Genomic DNA, 14,749 nt, shown 5'->3' on the forward strand with positions numbered 1-14,749 from the left:
CATCACACATACACACTGTCCGCCCCACCCCCACCCCCACCTCCGCACCCCACCCCCGCCCCCAGCCCCAGCAGCCACCTTGAAGGCCTGGCCTGTCTGCCCCAGCACTTTCCACACCCTTCTCCTTTGCTCTCTACACTCTAGCTTTGTGACATCTGTCAGTTTGCTGGGTGCCCTGCTCCCTCCCACCTGGGAGCCTTCTTCCCTGTTCTCACTCTCTTCCTCTACCCCTCACCCAATGGACTCCCTCGCCCTTCAGCTCAGGCTGGACAGCCCAGGCCAACTCAGGTTCTTCATTGTAGTTCCCCTGGACATGTTTCACTTCCCTTAGAGCGCTTATCTCCATGTGTAATCCCATCTTTTTAAGCGTGGATTTCTCATTAATGTCTGTCTCTCCAGCTGACTGTGAGGTCCTTGAGGGCAAGAACCAGGTTTTTGTTCATAACAGTTTCCCTAGTCCCTGGTATGGATCCTAGCACACCCTGAATGGGTGTTTTAAGAAACACCTGTTGACTGAGTGATGCAGGAGCCCTTGAGAACAACTAGAAATGGAAGCAGGGAAATCCCAAAGTGAAAACAAACCCTCAAGACCAGAGAACTGCTTTGGGGCTATGGCTCCATGCTGCAGGGCAGGAAGGAATGCCATGACCCTGGGTAGCAGCTTGGCAGAAGTCATCGTGGGGTCCTGGGAAGCGAAGTCAACTGCAGTCAGCCCGTGAGGAACACCACATTTGGAAGGGCAGGGCTGATGGGTTCTCTCACACACCTGGCATTATTAATGGGAAGAATGGTGTCTTCTCTCTTTCCTCATCTGTCTCATTCCTCTCAGGCCCTTCCCACTCCCAGGAAGTATCAGACAGTCCAGGACCCGTCTCTGCACCAAGCCCCATTCCAGGACAGTGGAAAATAGTAGAAAGGCACAAGACCAGGACTGAATGAGCCCTGGATCTGCCACTTAAGGTTTGGGCTCCATGAGCAAGTCACATCATCGCTTTAAGCCTCAATATTTTTCTCCTGAAAATGAAGATAATCATATCTCTCGAATAAGATTGTTAGAGGAGTAAATAAAACAACTAATACAGATTCCCTCTGTAGTGTTCTGCACCTAGTGGGAGCATCATACATATTTTTTGAATAATAAATGAATAAAAGCTTCTTAATAAGTTTGAAAATTTGTATTCTGGTTCTCTATCCTGCATGAACATTAGGTTGGATCCATGCAAAATAAGTTACGCCAATTAATCAATTTACTCATTCCATCATACACGCTTGGAAGGAAGACTTTTTGAAATTAAAATGCACATATGCAAAACAACCTGGCAGGGCCCTGGGAGGATCAAATGTGATAATGTATGAGAAAGCGCTTTGTAAACTGTGAAGCCCTGTACAAATGCTAGTTGTCCTCATTACTAACATGTTTACAGCTCGGTTGGCCCTGAAATTGCTGGCTTAACCTGAAAGAGAAAAGTGGGCAACTTTCCAGGCTTCCAGGGTTAGGCCAAAAAGTCCCCATATGAAGAGGCCTGGACTGGGCACTACACAGAATACCCTCACCCAGCCCCCTCCCCACGCCACTGTCACAACCAAATTTCCAGTCAAGTCAGCCCAACTAGGGTGGGCTTAGGACCTCTGCACTCAGGGAGGCAAACAGGGTATCTGCTGCCCTTGAGTACCCAGGCCATGGACTACAAATACAGCAATCCCCAGGAGCTGCAGGGCACGTGGGAGAGTGAGCAGGCCAGGCAGAGCTGCAGAAAACTAAGGCCCACAACCAGCCACAGAAGGCGATGGAGGGACAGCCATTATCCCAGTCTAGCAATCGCTGGCGTTACGAAAGCCCACTGTTGCCAGATCTAGCTTTTTTTTTTTTTTCATGAGAAGCCAAAACTCCAGATTTTTATGTGAAATTTTTTGATTTTTAAATACTGGCAACTAATTTTTTAAATGTTTAAAACACTCTATGGGCCAAATAAAACATATGTGCAGACTGCATCCAGCCAGTAGCCTCCAGGCCATAGCCTTGGCAAGCAGACCTTTAGCCACGACCCAGCCCATCCTTCCTGGGACCTGCTGGAGACCCAAGTCCCTGACTCTCAGGATATGCTGGTGGGCCCAGAAGAGGCTGCCCCTGGTGCTGAGGACTCACCCGCTTCTGCAGGTGCTCCTCGGCCCTCCTTGGGGGTGCAGCAGCCATTTTCCACTGCTCTTGAGGCTTCAGGCGGGGTCTCAGCTGCACCCTCTCCCTCTGCTGGGGCCCCGCCCTTCTGCCCCCCAGCAGGGCTCCCCTCCTCTGGCTGGGGCTCACTCCGCTTCTCCAAGTCCCCGTTGGGTAACAGCTCTGAGGAGCCTGAGTCCTGGGCCATGGATGGGGACTTGGAGGTCACCGCAGGGTCCTTTGGCGTGTCACTGCTTTCCACCTGCAAATACAAGAAAGATATCCAAAAGGAGGGTTAGATCAGTAGGCTTAGCCTGTTTCGGATTATTGACCGCTCTGAAATTCTAGAGAAGGTTATGCACTTTCTGTCCAGAAATTGTGTTCATATAAATCTTCAAGCAAGCAGATACATTCACAATTTTGCTTTCAATACCAAAGGATTCATGGGCTTGACCCCTTGAAATCACGGGTCTGTGGACTCCAGCTTAAGAAACAGGAAAAGAATCCAAGCAGGTTTGGCAGCCTGGTTGCACTTCTCAAGGGATCTGTACCCCCACCCCACTACCACTCACTGAGGTTACATAGGATGGCCAAGCCATCTCTGCAGCCCCTGTTCAAAAAGAAATGCTCTGGCCAGGCGTGGTGGCTCACACCTGTAATCCTAGCACTTTGGGAGGCCGAGGTGGGTGGATCACCTGAGGTCGGGAGTTTAAGACCAGCCTGATCAACGTGGAGAAACCCCATCTCTACTAAAAATACAAAGTTAGTCGGGGATGGTGGTGGGCGCCTGTAATCCCAGGTACTCAGGAAGCAAGAGAACCGCTTGAACCTGGGAGGCAGAGGTTGCAGTGAGCAGAGATCGTGCCATTGCTCTCCAGCCTGGGCAACAAGAACAAAACTCCGTCTCAAAAAAAAAAAAAAAAAAAGGCTCCTTGTGCCACCTATAATCCAATAAGAACCCCCTCCTCCAGAAGGTTGCAGTGCCACCAGATCAAGTCTGGGACTCAGTCTGGTCTGCCTTCTGTGGTCAGTGCTCTCCCAGCTTTCCTCTTGATCTCTTGAGGCATGAGAGTCGAAGGAGGCCCCCTAGAAAAGCATTCTGTGGGCTCATAGCCTAGCACAGCCTTCTCCCTTGGCCTGGGCCGCCCCAGATTCTTTTAGGCACTCAGACCCAGAAGAGCAAAGGCTCTGGCAAACAATTTTCAGGCTCTGCAACAACCCTTCCTGAGCACTGGGGTCTCTCATTCTCTTCAAGGGAAATCATTTCTTTATCCCCTAGAGTCTAAGAACTGAACTCACTAAGGTTCCAGGTAATAAAAATCAAATAAAGAATAATCGTGGCTGTCTGTGCGTATCACTGCACAGTGGACAAAGCTCCTCACTTATTACCTCCTCAGAGTTTCTCAGCCTCCCTGGGAAGCAGGTGAGGAACCTGAGGCTCTCTGAAATTTTGTGATTTGCTCCAGGTCACAGGCTTTGCAAGGACAAAGCAAGAGCAGGAGAGCCGGGTGCCTGCTGTGTGCTCTGCTGTGTGTATATATTCAGTCCTCAGCCATCCAGAGGCAAGTGGGCCAGGACACCTCAAGAAGAATGGAGGTGTCCAGCATGGGACAGGAACAGGCAGGGGTCCCCACGGCTCGACACTCTGCCACACCCATGGGCACCAGGCTGCACTCAGCAACTCCGCCGCGCTGGCTCGGCTCCTTATGCAGAACACCTACCCAGTAGAAAGGCAGGGACAGCATCAGCTCAGCAAACCTCAGATAAGGCACTCAGCACCTCGGTTTCCCCACCCGTCAGATGTCTAGACCAGAGATGACTGGTCTAGACCAATGGAAGTTTTGTCTTTTTTGTCTTTTTTTTTTTTTTCTACTTATAAAAGTCAGACACATATATCATAAAAAAATCAAACTATAGCCAGGCGTAGTGGCTCATGCCTATAATCCTAGCATTTCGGGAGGCTGAGGCAGGAGGATCACCTGACGTCAGGAGTTTGAGACCAGCCTGGCTAACATGGCAAAACCCTGTCTCTACTAAAAATTAGCTGGGCGTGGTGGCGCATGCCTGTAATCCCAGCTATTTGGGAGGCTGAGGCAGGAGAATCACTTCAACCCAGGAAGTAGAGGTTGCAGTGAGCTGAGATTGCGCCACTGCACTGGGCCACAGAGCGAGACTCCATCTCAAAAAAAAAAAAAAATCAAACTGTACAGAAAAATGAATAATGCTAAAAGGTTAAAGCTCCTATTTCAGCTCCCTACCCCCAAAATCTCTCCCTGGAGGTACCCATTATTAACAGTTCAGTGAGCATCCTTTCCAGACTTTTTCCTATGCATCGACAATCATGTGTAAGTTACATGTTTATACATATGTATTCATATACACACTCAGATCCAGAAATGTTTTTTTCCAAAAGGGTATCATACTAGTCGTAATGTTCTGCAACTTGCTTTTTCACTTAACAAGCAGAGTGGGCATCCCTCCATCCCAGTGCAGATGGATCTGGATGCTCCAAAATGTATGCATGCCGTTCCCTGATGGTGGGCATTTGGGCTGATTTGCTTTTCGCTGCAGTGAATACCCTTGCACGGACAGCTCTGTACAGCTGCGTGTTTCCATGGGACGGAGTTCCAGAAGTGGTCTGGCCGGGTGAAAGGGCCTGTCCAGCTAAGGGTGCAGAGATACTGCCAAATTCCCTCTAGAGTTTCCCACCACTCAAGTGCACAGCCTGAGAGAGCACTGGGTCTCCAGCCCCTCCCCTGCAAAGCCCTATTTCCAAGGCTGCTTTTGTTCTAACGGTCTAAGACTTGAACTCTGAACCCACTGTTATTTGGTGAGGAACCCCAGAGGTGGCAATTAGGGACAACGGCCTTGGGAAAACAAAAACAAAACCAAAACCAGAGTCTTCTCAGGTATGCTTTCCTCCCTGGACGGGGACCCGGGCACAGGGAGCAGCTGGAGAGGGAGCAGAAGGAACTGCAGGGCCTGCCAAGCTCCTTTCCTGCTGTGCAGGGCGGCTGGGCAGGCCTGCTTCCAGGAGGGAAGCGCCCACAGAAAGCTGCATGTGTGTACTCCTCAGCAGTTGGAGGCAGAGGGCTGCAAAGAGAGGAAGAGGAGGTGACTGGTGAAAGCGAGAAGTCCTCTGCTGTGCTTGGGGGCTTGGGCTAATGCCAGCAGAGTTGGGAAGGTCAAATCCAGGAAGGAAAGTGGACCCCTGCCTATCGCCCCTGCCTCCATCCTGTGTGTCAGGACCCTCCTCAGAACTCAGAACACCTCTCCTCCCACCCTGCTTAAGCAAAGAGGGCATTTCCAGCCTAGAATGGTCCTCCCCGGTGTAAACCCTGTCTGTCACCCTTCAAGGCTCAGTCATGAGCCCCAGCAGCCTGAAGAGTGGAGTGTACCCCTGCACTGACAGCCACCTTCCAGGGTCCAGCTGTGCCAGGTACCCCAAAGCCCCCAGCATGGCACTACCACGGAGGTGTGCATGGGGTCCTGTCTGGCCAACTTGAGCTAAGAAGCTTAGGTCAGAGACAGACTTTTGCATGGCTGCATCTTCCTTTCTTCTCATCATTTGCTGCCCTGCAGATACCTCAGATTGGGGCAGGTTCTGAGCCCCGCAAAGCTGCTGGAGGCAACTCCACTGTCACTCACTTCCTGCCTGGGACCACACGGCCTCCTCTCATGCTGGGACTCACTTCCTGTTGACTGCTGACTCCGTAGCATAGAGACCCATGAGGGCCGTAGCATAGAGACCCATGAGGGCCGACTCTGAGGCCCAACACAGCCCCAGGCTTCCGACCAACCCAGTCATTCATGCACACTAGTAAGCCCTGCCCTGGCCTCTACTCACTAGATGCCAGCACCTCTCCCCAGTCTGCAACAGCACCAGAGGCGCCATTCTCCTAGAGATGCCCTCAAAGCCAGGTGGGAGTCGGGCACGCTGGGCAGATGATGGGGGAGCAGGGCACGGTGCTCATTTCCAGCCCCAGGTTAGCTCACCAGCTGAAATCCCCACTCCCGCATCTGGTCCACACCGTCCTCTGCCCAACCATCCCCTCCTGCTCATCTGCTCGCTCAGGTTCTGGATGAGCTGATTCAGCCAAAGTTCTGGGGTTAGCGGGGGCACATGACTTCTGCCACGCTCAACCCTTAACTCATCCTACCCATCAAGAACTCCCTCAAGCTAAGTGTGGCCCCTCACTGGGGCTCTCTGGGGCTCAGGGTAACCAGCAGGACAAAACTATCCAGAGGAAGGAACAAGGTCCCAGTCAAATGGCCTGAAGCAACTGTCCAAGTCTCTGGGGAAGAGTTGGGCGCTCACTGAAGGAACCATCCCTGGTGAGAAGGGCAGAAACCTCAGCCTGGAAGCCCAGAAGGGAGGGGTACCCCAGCCAGGCCTGGCCTCTTCTGCCCCCAACTCCATGACCTCCTCCCAGCCACTCTCCTCCCCTCCTTTCCCCTGTCTCCACAGCTTGTTGACCTCTGGAGGGCAGAGACTTTGCTTGATCCGGCTGGACTTAGCACGGAGTGGGGCACCTCACAGGTGCTCAGCCAATATTCACAATTGATTCGTGAATGGCAAAGACGAGGCTAAAACTGAGAACCTCCTGCACGCAAGCTACAGGGAGTTTCAGCTTTGCTGCCATGTCTGTTAAACAATCTGCTTTTGTTTGCTTTTATTTTGACAGTCATCTTGAAAGGAGACATAGCACACCCCTGAGATACTCATGTTGCCCATTATCTGGGAGAGGGCTGGGTTGTGGGTGCCGACCATCCTAGAAGGCACCACCAGCAGGTGCAGCTGCAGGTGACAATTTCCGAATGGGAAAAGCCGCAGTAAGTACCCATCACTTCCCCTCCCGTGGGGGGCCAGATGGGGGACACAGGAGGGTTGTGAATCTAGTATCATTCTAGATTTCAGTACAGCTCGGTCCTATCACCCACTGTCCACCTACTCCCAGCCGGTATGCCTCACTTTGGGTCTTCAAATCCTGCCTGCCACTTCCTGGGGTCCCTCAGAGTTTGCCACCCTTTGCTTTCCTTCTGGGCAGAACCCCCACCTTGCCTCCGGCTTTTCCTCAGTCCTCTCCTGTGAGCAGCTTTTCGAGGCAGGTTAAGGCCGTAGTTCTCAACTGGGGCAATTTTGCTACCTCCCCACCAGGACATTTTGGCATGTGTGTGAAGACATTTTTGGCCACCACGTGGTTGGGGAGAGGTGCTGGCATCTAGTGAGTAGAGGCTAGGGAAGCTGCTAAACACCCCACCAGACAGAGGACACCCCCTACAACAGAGATTTAGTCCAGACAAAATGGCAATAGTGTCTTTGAAAAACCCTGGACTGAGGGTAGGGGCAAGGATAGAAACTGCCTTTATCTAAGGAACGCTTTTTTTTTTTTTGAGATGGAGTTTCACTCTTGTTGCCCAGGCTGGAGTGCAGTGGCGCAGTCTCGGCTCACTACAACCTCCACCTCCTGGATTCAAGCGATTCTACTGCCTCAGCATCCCAAGTAGTTGGGATTACAGGTATCCGCTACCACACTTTGCTAACTTTTAGTATTTTTGGTAAAGATGGGGTTTCACCGTGTTGGCTAGGCTGGATTCAAACTCCTGACCTCAGGTAATTCACCCGTCTCGGCCTCCCAAAATGCTGAGATTACAGGCATGAGCCACCATGCCTGGCTTAAGAAACACTTTTTTTGGGCAGGCGTGGTGGCTCACGCCTGTAATCCCAGCACTTTGGGAGGCTGAGGTGGTTGGATCACGAGGTCAGCAGATCGAGACCATCCTGGATAACATGGTGAAACCCTGTCTCTACTAAAAATACAAAAAATTAGCTGGGCGTGGTGGCGGGCGCCTGTAGTCTCAGCTGCTGGGGAGGCTGAGGCAGGAGAATGGTGTGAACCCGGGAGGCAGAGCCTGCAGTGAGCCAAGATCTCGCCACTGCACTCCAGCCTGGGCAACAGAGTGAGACTCCGTATCAAAAAAAAAAAAGAAACACTTTTTTTTTTTTTTTTTTTGAGACAGAGTCTCGCTCTTTCACCCAGGCTGGAGTGCAGTGGCATTATCTCAGCTCACTGCCACCAGGCCTGGCTAACTTTCGTATTTTTAGTAGAGACATGGTTTCACCATCTTGGCCAGACTGGTCTTGAGTTTCTGACCTCGTGATCCACCCACCACGCCCTCCCAAAGTGCTAGGATTACAGGTGTAAGCCACTGTGCCCGGCCTAGAAACACTTTTGTAAACTTTTAAAAAACTGGGGTAAAACATATATGACATTTACCATTTTAACCCTTTTCTTTCTTTCTTTTTTTTTTTTTTGAAACGGAGTCTGGCTCTGTCGCCCAGGCTGGAGTGCAGTGGCCGGATCTCAGCTCACTGCAAGCTCTGCCTCCCGGGTTTACGCCATTCTCTTGCCTCAGCCTCCCGAGTAGCTGGGACTACAGGCGCCCGCCATGTTGCCCGGCTAGTTTTTTGTATTTTTTTTAGTAGAGACGGGTTTCAACGTGTTAGCCAGGATAGTCTCGATCTCCTGACCTCGTGATCCGCCCATCTCAGCCTCCCAAAGTGCTGGGATTACGGGCTTGAGCCACCGCGCCCGGCCTATTTTAACCCTTTTCAAGCGTACTTTAAGTACACTCTCATACAGCCTTTACCCCCATCCATCTCCAGAACTTTTTCACAATCCCAAACAAAAACTCTGCCTCCATTCAGTACTAACTTCCCAGTCGCCTCTCCCCCAGTCACCACTCTTCTACTTTCTGTCTTCTAAGGAGCATTTTAAAGTCTGTGTGTGGAAGGATCTGGACCCCTCGGCCCCCTGTAGTTGGCAGGTGTGGACAGCTGCTGACCCAGCCTCGCCCTGAAGGGTGGGGGTGAACCCACCACACCCCTCACTGCTGTCCCATCCAATGCATGCCATGTTTGTTTACAAAGTGCTTTCTCACCCAATCTCCTTACACCTCATACCTCCGAATCTAATTATCTGTGTACTGTGGCCTCCCTCCTTAACTGTGAGCCTTGCATTATTTCACATTTTTTTGGAGGGGACGGAGTCTCGCTCTGCCGCTCCGGTGAGTGCAGTGGCGTGATCTCAGCTCACTGCAAGCTCCGCCTCCCGAGTTCAAGCGACTCTCCTGCCTCAGCCTCCTGAGTAGCTGGGATTACAGGTGCCTGCCACCACGCCTGGCTAATTTTTGTATTTTTAGTAGAGATGGGGTTTCTCCATGTTGGCCAGGCTGGTGTCAAACTCCTGACCTCAGGTGATCCGCCTGCCTCTGCCTCCCAAAGTGCTGGGATTACAGGCGGGAGCCCCCGCCCGGCTGATCTTATTTAACTTTGTGGGCCTCTCCACCTACAGCTCTCTAGCATCCCACACAGGACTGGGCATACATATGCTTATAAAATTAATAAATGTAATTTTCACAGGGATCCTGGGGGAGCTGGAGCGATGCTCACTTTTCTGAGGCCTGCCTTGGGTCACACGCCTCTGAGCAGTAAAGCTTCCAGGATGGCCCAGGTATAGGGGAGACATCTGAAGACCGACTCCCACTCTGGGTTGAGTCTCAAAACAGCGCAAGCTCACAAACGCCCCCAGGGTTCGGAGAAGGCACAGGTGGCAGTGCAGTGCCCAAGAAAGGCTGGGCAGAGGCTGCTGGCCTTCCCCTGACCAGCGCCCAACTCAAGCAAAAGCCAGAGGCAAGGCAAGGAGGAGCCCTCTGCTGTGGCCTGCCCAGCCAGAACCAATTCCCCAGCCCTGCCGCCACCTCCTCTTCCCCCTTTGCCCAAAGTCTGGGCGAGACCCAGACCTCCTGCCCCTCCTTCACTCCAGGCAAAGCCTTGCCTCCCAGGGTGGGGCAAAGTCTGAAACTCCTAATAGGGGGAGGTGATTTTTTTCTTTTTTTTAAGAGACAGGGTCTCGCTTTGTCACTCAGGTTGGAGTGCGGTGGCACAATCACGGCTCACTGTGGCCTTGAATTCCTGGGCTTAAGCAACCTTCCCGCCTCAGTTTCACTAGTACCAGGGACTACAGATGCCTGCCACCATGCCTAATTTTTTATGTTTACGGAAGTAATTTAAAAAAAATTTTTTTCGAGATAAGGTCTCACTCTGCTGCCCAGGCTGGAGTGCAGGGGTGTGACCATAGCCCCCTACAGCCTCAAATTCAACGATTTTCCTATCTCAGCCTCCCAAGGAGCTGGGACCACTGGCGTGTGCCACCATATCCAGTTAATTTTATGGAAGTGGTTTTTTTTTTTCTTTCTTTTTTTTTTTTGAGACACAGTCTCACTCTGTTGCCCAGGCTGGAGTGCAATGGTGTGATCTCGGCTCATTACAACCTCCGCCTCCTGGGTTCAAGCGATTCTCCTGCCTCAGCCCCCACTAGTAGCTGGGATGACAGGCGTGTGCCACCACATCTGGCTAATTTTTATATTTTTAGTAGAGATGGGGTTTTGCCATGTTGGCCATGCTGGTCTCGAACTCCCAACCTCCGGTAATCCACCTGCCTCGGCCTCTCAAAGTACTGAGATTACAGGTGTGAGCCACCACACCCAGCCAGAAGTGATTTTTAAGTATTGCTTTACTATTGTTATCTAAAACCCAGGAGGAGGAGAGGTGAGGGTCATGGTACAGGGGAGATGAGGCCCTGGCACCTGGGGCAAGGAGCCCTGTCCCCAGGCTGCAGCCCACATGCAGCGCTCACCCAGGAAGGGGGGGGTTGCATGGGGGTGGGGGATGGGTAGATGCCATTCTCCCTCCTCTCTTGCCTCTTCCTTTCCCACCAGGAGCTCCTCTTGCTTACTCTCCCAGAGCCCAGCAGATAGGGGGGCGACCTCACCTTGGTCACCCAGAGGGCCGGACCTGCCATGGTGCTTTTAAGGCCTCCGTGAGATCCATTCCATGCCACCCGGGAACCCTGGCATCAGGCCAGCCACGGTCTCTTCACCGTCACATGCACAGACTTGAGAAGGAGGCACCCCCACGCCTGCAGACACCCACTGCCAGCCACAGGACAGAGGGGTGCGAGGAAGCCGTGCGATGCCAACACAGACACGCCAATGAGCCCCTCCACTTGTACCGCAACTCCTCGCTCCTTCCAGTTCCTCAGCTCTGCAGGCCCATCACCCCTCAACTAGCCTGGATTTTTCCAGGTTGACTCTAGTTTCAGGAAACAGCTGCATGTCCACGTAAGCAGGGCAGCTCTGCCCCCGAAGCATTGGCACGGGGCCACGACTGCCCGCCCCCGCCCTTCCTGCAGCCCCCTTCCCCCTGGCAGCCCTCACCAGAGATCTGATAGCAGCTGGAAGTGGCCTGTGGCAGGGAGAGCCAGAGAGGCCCACCCCATGCCCACTCCAGGAGGGGCCAGGGGTCCCCAGATGCCCCCTTGCTCAGCCTTCCTGGGATGGACGGAGCAGGCTCCAATGCTATGGAGCTAGGACCCTGACTCCTCCAATTTCCCTTTTCCCTGTAGGGTGGCTAAAAGCGCCGCCAGTGGGGTCAGGGATGGTGGGACCAGAGGCCACAGAGGGATGACTCCGGAAACTCTGGTCCCAGCCTGGGCACCCCCACCAGGTCCTACCATTCCCCTCACCACATCTGCTGGGAGCTGCCTGTCTCCCTCCTCCCCAGAGATCTCTCCACCCGTGTGTCTGAGGAGAGACCTCTGGGCTCAGCAAAGCCTTACAGGTCACTCAGTCTGTGGCCTGGCTAGGTCATCACAAGCCACGGCAAATGGATGCCAGAACGACCATGCGCAGTAAGTGGCCGGCCCACTCAGGGTTCTGTTTCCAGCGGTAACTGGTCCACCTGGAAGAGGGCCTGGCTGTGCTCTTTGAAGTCAACCTCAAAGGATTTCAGAGTGAGCTGGAGGCTCCCTTTAAAAAGCCATCATGCTGGCTGGGTTCGGTGGCTCATGCCTGTAATCCCAGCACTTTGGGAGGCCGAGGCAGGCAGATCGTCTAAGGTTGGGAGGTCGAGACCAGCCTGGCCAACATGGTGAAACCCCATCTCTACTAAAAATACAGAAAAAAAGGCCTTTGGGCCCCCTATGCTCAGGCCTGCTCCCACATTGTGGAGTGTACTTTCATTTTCAATAAATCCCTTCGACCCTAAAAAAAAAAAAAAAAAATTAGCCAGGCATGGTGGTGCACCCCTGTAATCCGAGCTACTCAGGAAACTGAGACAGGAGAATTGCTTGAACCCAGGAGGCAGAGGTTGCAGTGAGCTGAGATTGCGCCACTGCACTCCAGCCTGGGCAACAGAGTAAGACTCCTCTCAAAAAAAGAGAAAAAAAAAAAAAAAAAAAAAAAAGCCCTTATGTATGAGAGATCCCATACGTTAAGTAAATCTCTTTTGAAGTTGCTTCTGTTTTCAATCTCTGCCATCCCTAGAGTGACAGGTTTGTAAGAAGGGAACCCACCATGGAAAATGGTGCTGTCTTTTCTGTGCTTCGTTTACCTTTCTGAAATTTCAAATGGGTGTCCTCCCTCCGCTCCCCAGCTGTGCTGTGCTCAGCCCACCACACCCGACATGATTTCATAGCCTTAATCACGTCCTCTCCTTTGTCTCTGCAGACCGGGGAGTCCTAATCTCTTTAGTCTGTCCTCTCTTGGCAGCCTGGTCTTCCCCTTGATCAATTTAGTGCCCTTCTCTGGAGATTTTCCAACTCACTCATGGCTTTCTTGAGGTAGGAGAACCAAAATGTACAAAATTCTCTAGGTTGGGATGATGAAAGAAAACCCATGTCAACAGCTCTCCTCAGATGCGTGTGCCAGCATGTACCTGCAATGGGAGGAACGATGCAGGTGCAGCACAGGCCCTAGAAAAGCTCATGGGGCCCCAGGAAGGCCACCAAGACCAGGACCTGTGGGAATGAATGACTCGCTGAAGGTGGCCCTGGGATGTGGAGAGATAAAAATAAACACAGGGATTATTTTTGGGGAAAAAAAAAAAAAAAGGAGATTCTGAGATTCTACTTAAATGCTCCCCAGATAAGATCAGCTATGTAAGGTGGCCTCAACAAGGGCCCCTTCCCCATCTGCTCCCTTCCAGAAGCCTCGTCTCTAACAACAACGCTGACGCTGTCCCTGTTGTGCCATTGCTAGGGCCTCCTTTCACCCCTTCCTCTCCAGCATTCCCAGGGCCAGCAGCACAGGCTTGGCCAATTCTGCCCCGCCACCGCTACCCCCCACAGGCCCTGGGACTTTGCTGGTGCCCCCGCCCCCTCCCCTCTTCCAGCATGTGTTCATGTTCAGGGATGAACGCCATGCTCACGGGTGCCAGAGCCAGTTTCTCAAACACGACTCCTATCACGTCATATCCGCCTCCTCACAACCTTCCAGATAACACATTTTTCAGAGAGGATAAAGAGTAAAAGCACCTCAGGCTGCCTGCAAACTACCTTTCCAATCAAGATTGAGAACATTTTTCTTCTTGTTTTGAGACAGGGTTTTGCTCTGTCACCCAGGTGGAGTGCAGTGGCACAATTAAGGCTCACTGTAGCCTCAACCTCCCGGGCTCAAGAGATCCTTCTGCCTCAGCCTCCCAAGTAGCTGCGACCACAGGCGTACCACCATACGCAGCTACTATTTTATATATATATATATATATATATATATAATTTATTTGTTTTGAGACAGAGTGTCCCCTGTAGCCCAGGCTGGAGTGCAGTGGTGCAATCTCGGCTCACTGCAAACTCCACCTGCCCAGGTTCAAACGATTCTTGTGCCTCAGCCTCCCAGGTAGCTGGGACCACAGGTATGTGCCACCACGTTTGGCTTTTTTGTATTTTTCGTAGAGATGGGGTTTTGCCATGTTGGCCAGGCTGGTCTCGAATTCCTGGCCTCAAGTGATCCACCCACCTCGGCCTCCCAAAGTGGTGGGATTACAGGCATAAGCCATTGCACCCAGCCCTGTATACATTTTTCAATGCATCCCTAATCCCCTCAGCCAGGCCTGTGTCTGTGTGCTCACAGCCCCTACCTCTGGGCCTCCCCACACTCTCCCTGCCCTGCATGCCTTCCTTCCTCCACACCCACCTCAGCAAGGTCCTGGGGTCAGGGGTGCCTCTCACTTTCCCCTTGACTTCTCCATATGTCACCTCCCTTCTAAGGCCCAGGTCAAGCCCCACCTCCTCCGTCTTCCCTGGCTTCCCAGCATCCTTAGGAGTCCCACTGCACTTAAGTCCCCACCACGGGCTAGGCCCTTCCATGCGGGACTCCAGTAGCGGGTGTTGATTTCACCGCTCAGGTCGGGGAGTGGGTGGGTGGAGCTGCAAAGTTCATAACCATAGGCTCTACCTCACAAGCAGTGTGTTGGCCTGTCTTCCTCACGCCTTCCAAAACATGAGGCGACAGAGTGGGCAGCAGCGTGTACTGATGCAGACTCACAAGAAGAAGAGCCACCTCCGGGAGTGGGCCAGGGGCTGCAGCCCAGGAGTGGGAGACACTATGTCAGGAAGTGTGTATAAAAGTGAGGGGCACCATGTCACCGAGCCGAGGTCCGAAGGGTTAGCCCAGGAGGGGCTCTGATCTGAAAACAGACAGGGGAGCTGAACTCTGTGTTAACCTGGAGAAGAATCAAAGGTCCTGTTAGGCTGG

The 14,749-nt window shown here is 52.6% G+C and overlaps 1 protein-coding gene across 4 annotated transcripts in view; it reads right to left on the bottom strand.

Annotated features, from left to right (window-relative positions):
- DNMT3A (DNA methyltransferase 3 alpha) overlaps positions 1 to 14,749 on the bottom strand; it is a 110,321-nt gene that overhangs the window by 47,444 nt on the left and 48,128 nt on the right. For 3 of the 4 annotated variants that reach the window (XR_003115329.1, XM_025354565.1, XM_025354564.1), the window contains exon 4: positions 2,147 to 2,417. Coding sequence is in view for 3 of the 4 variants with exons in the window: in XM_025354565.1 (XP_025210350.1) it covers positions 2,147 to 2,417 (271 nt within the window). In the remaining variant the exon portion in view is untranslated. Of the gene's footprint in view, positions 1 to 1,160; positions 2,418 to 14,749 lie in introns of those variants that run through there. The other variant, XM_025354569.1, reaches the window with a different exon arrangement.

The sequence above is a fragment of the Theropithecus gelada genome, chromosome 13 (genome assembly GCF_003255815.1).
Source record: "Theropithecus gelada isolate Dixy chromosome 13, Tgel_1.0, whole genome shotgun sequence".
NCBI lineage: Eukaryota > Metazoa > Chordata > Mammalia > Primates > Cercopithecidae > Theropithecus > Theropithecus gelada.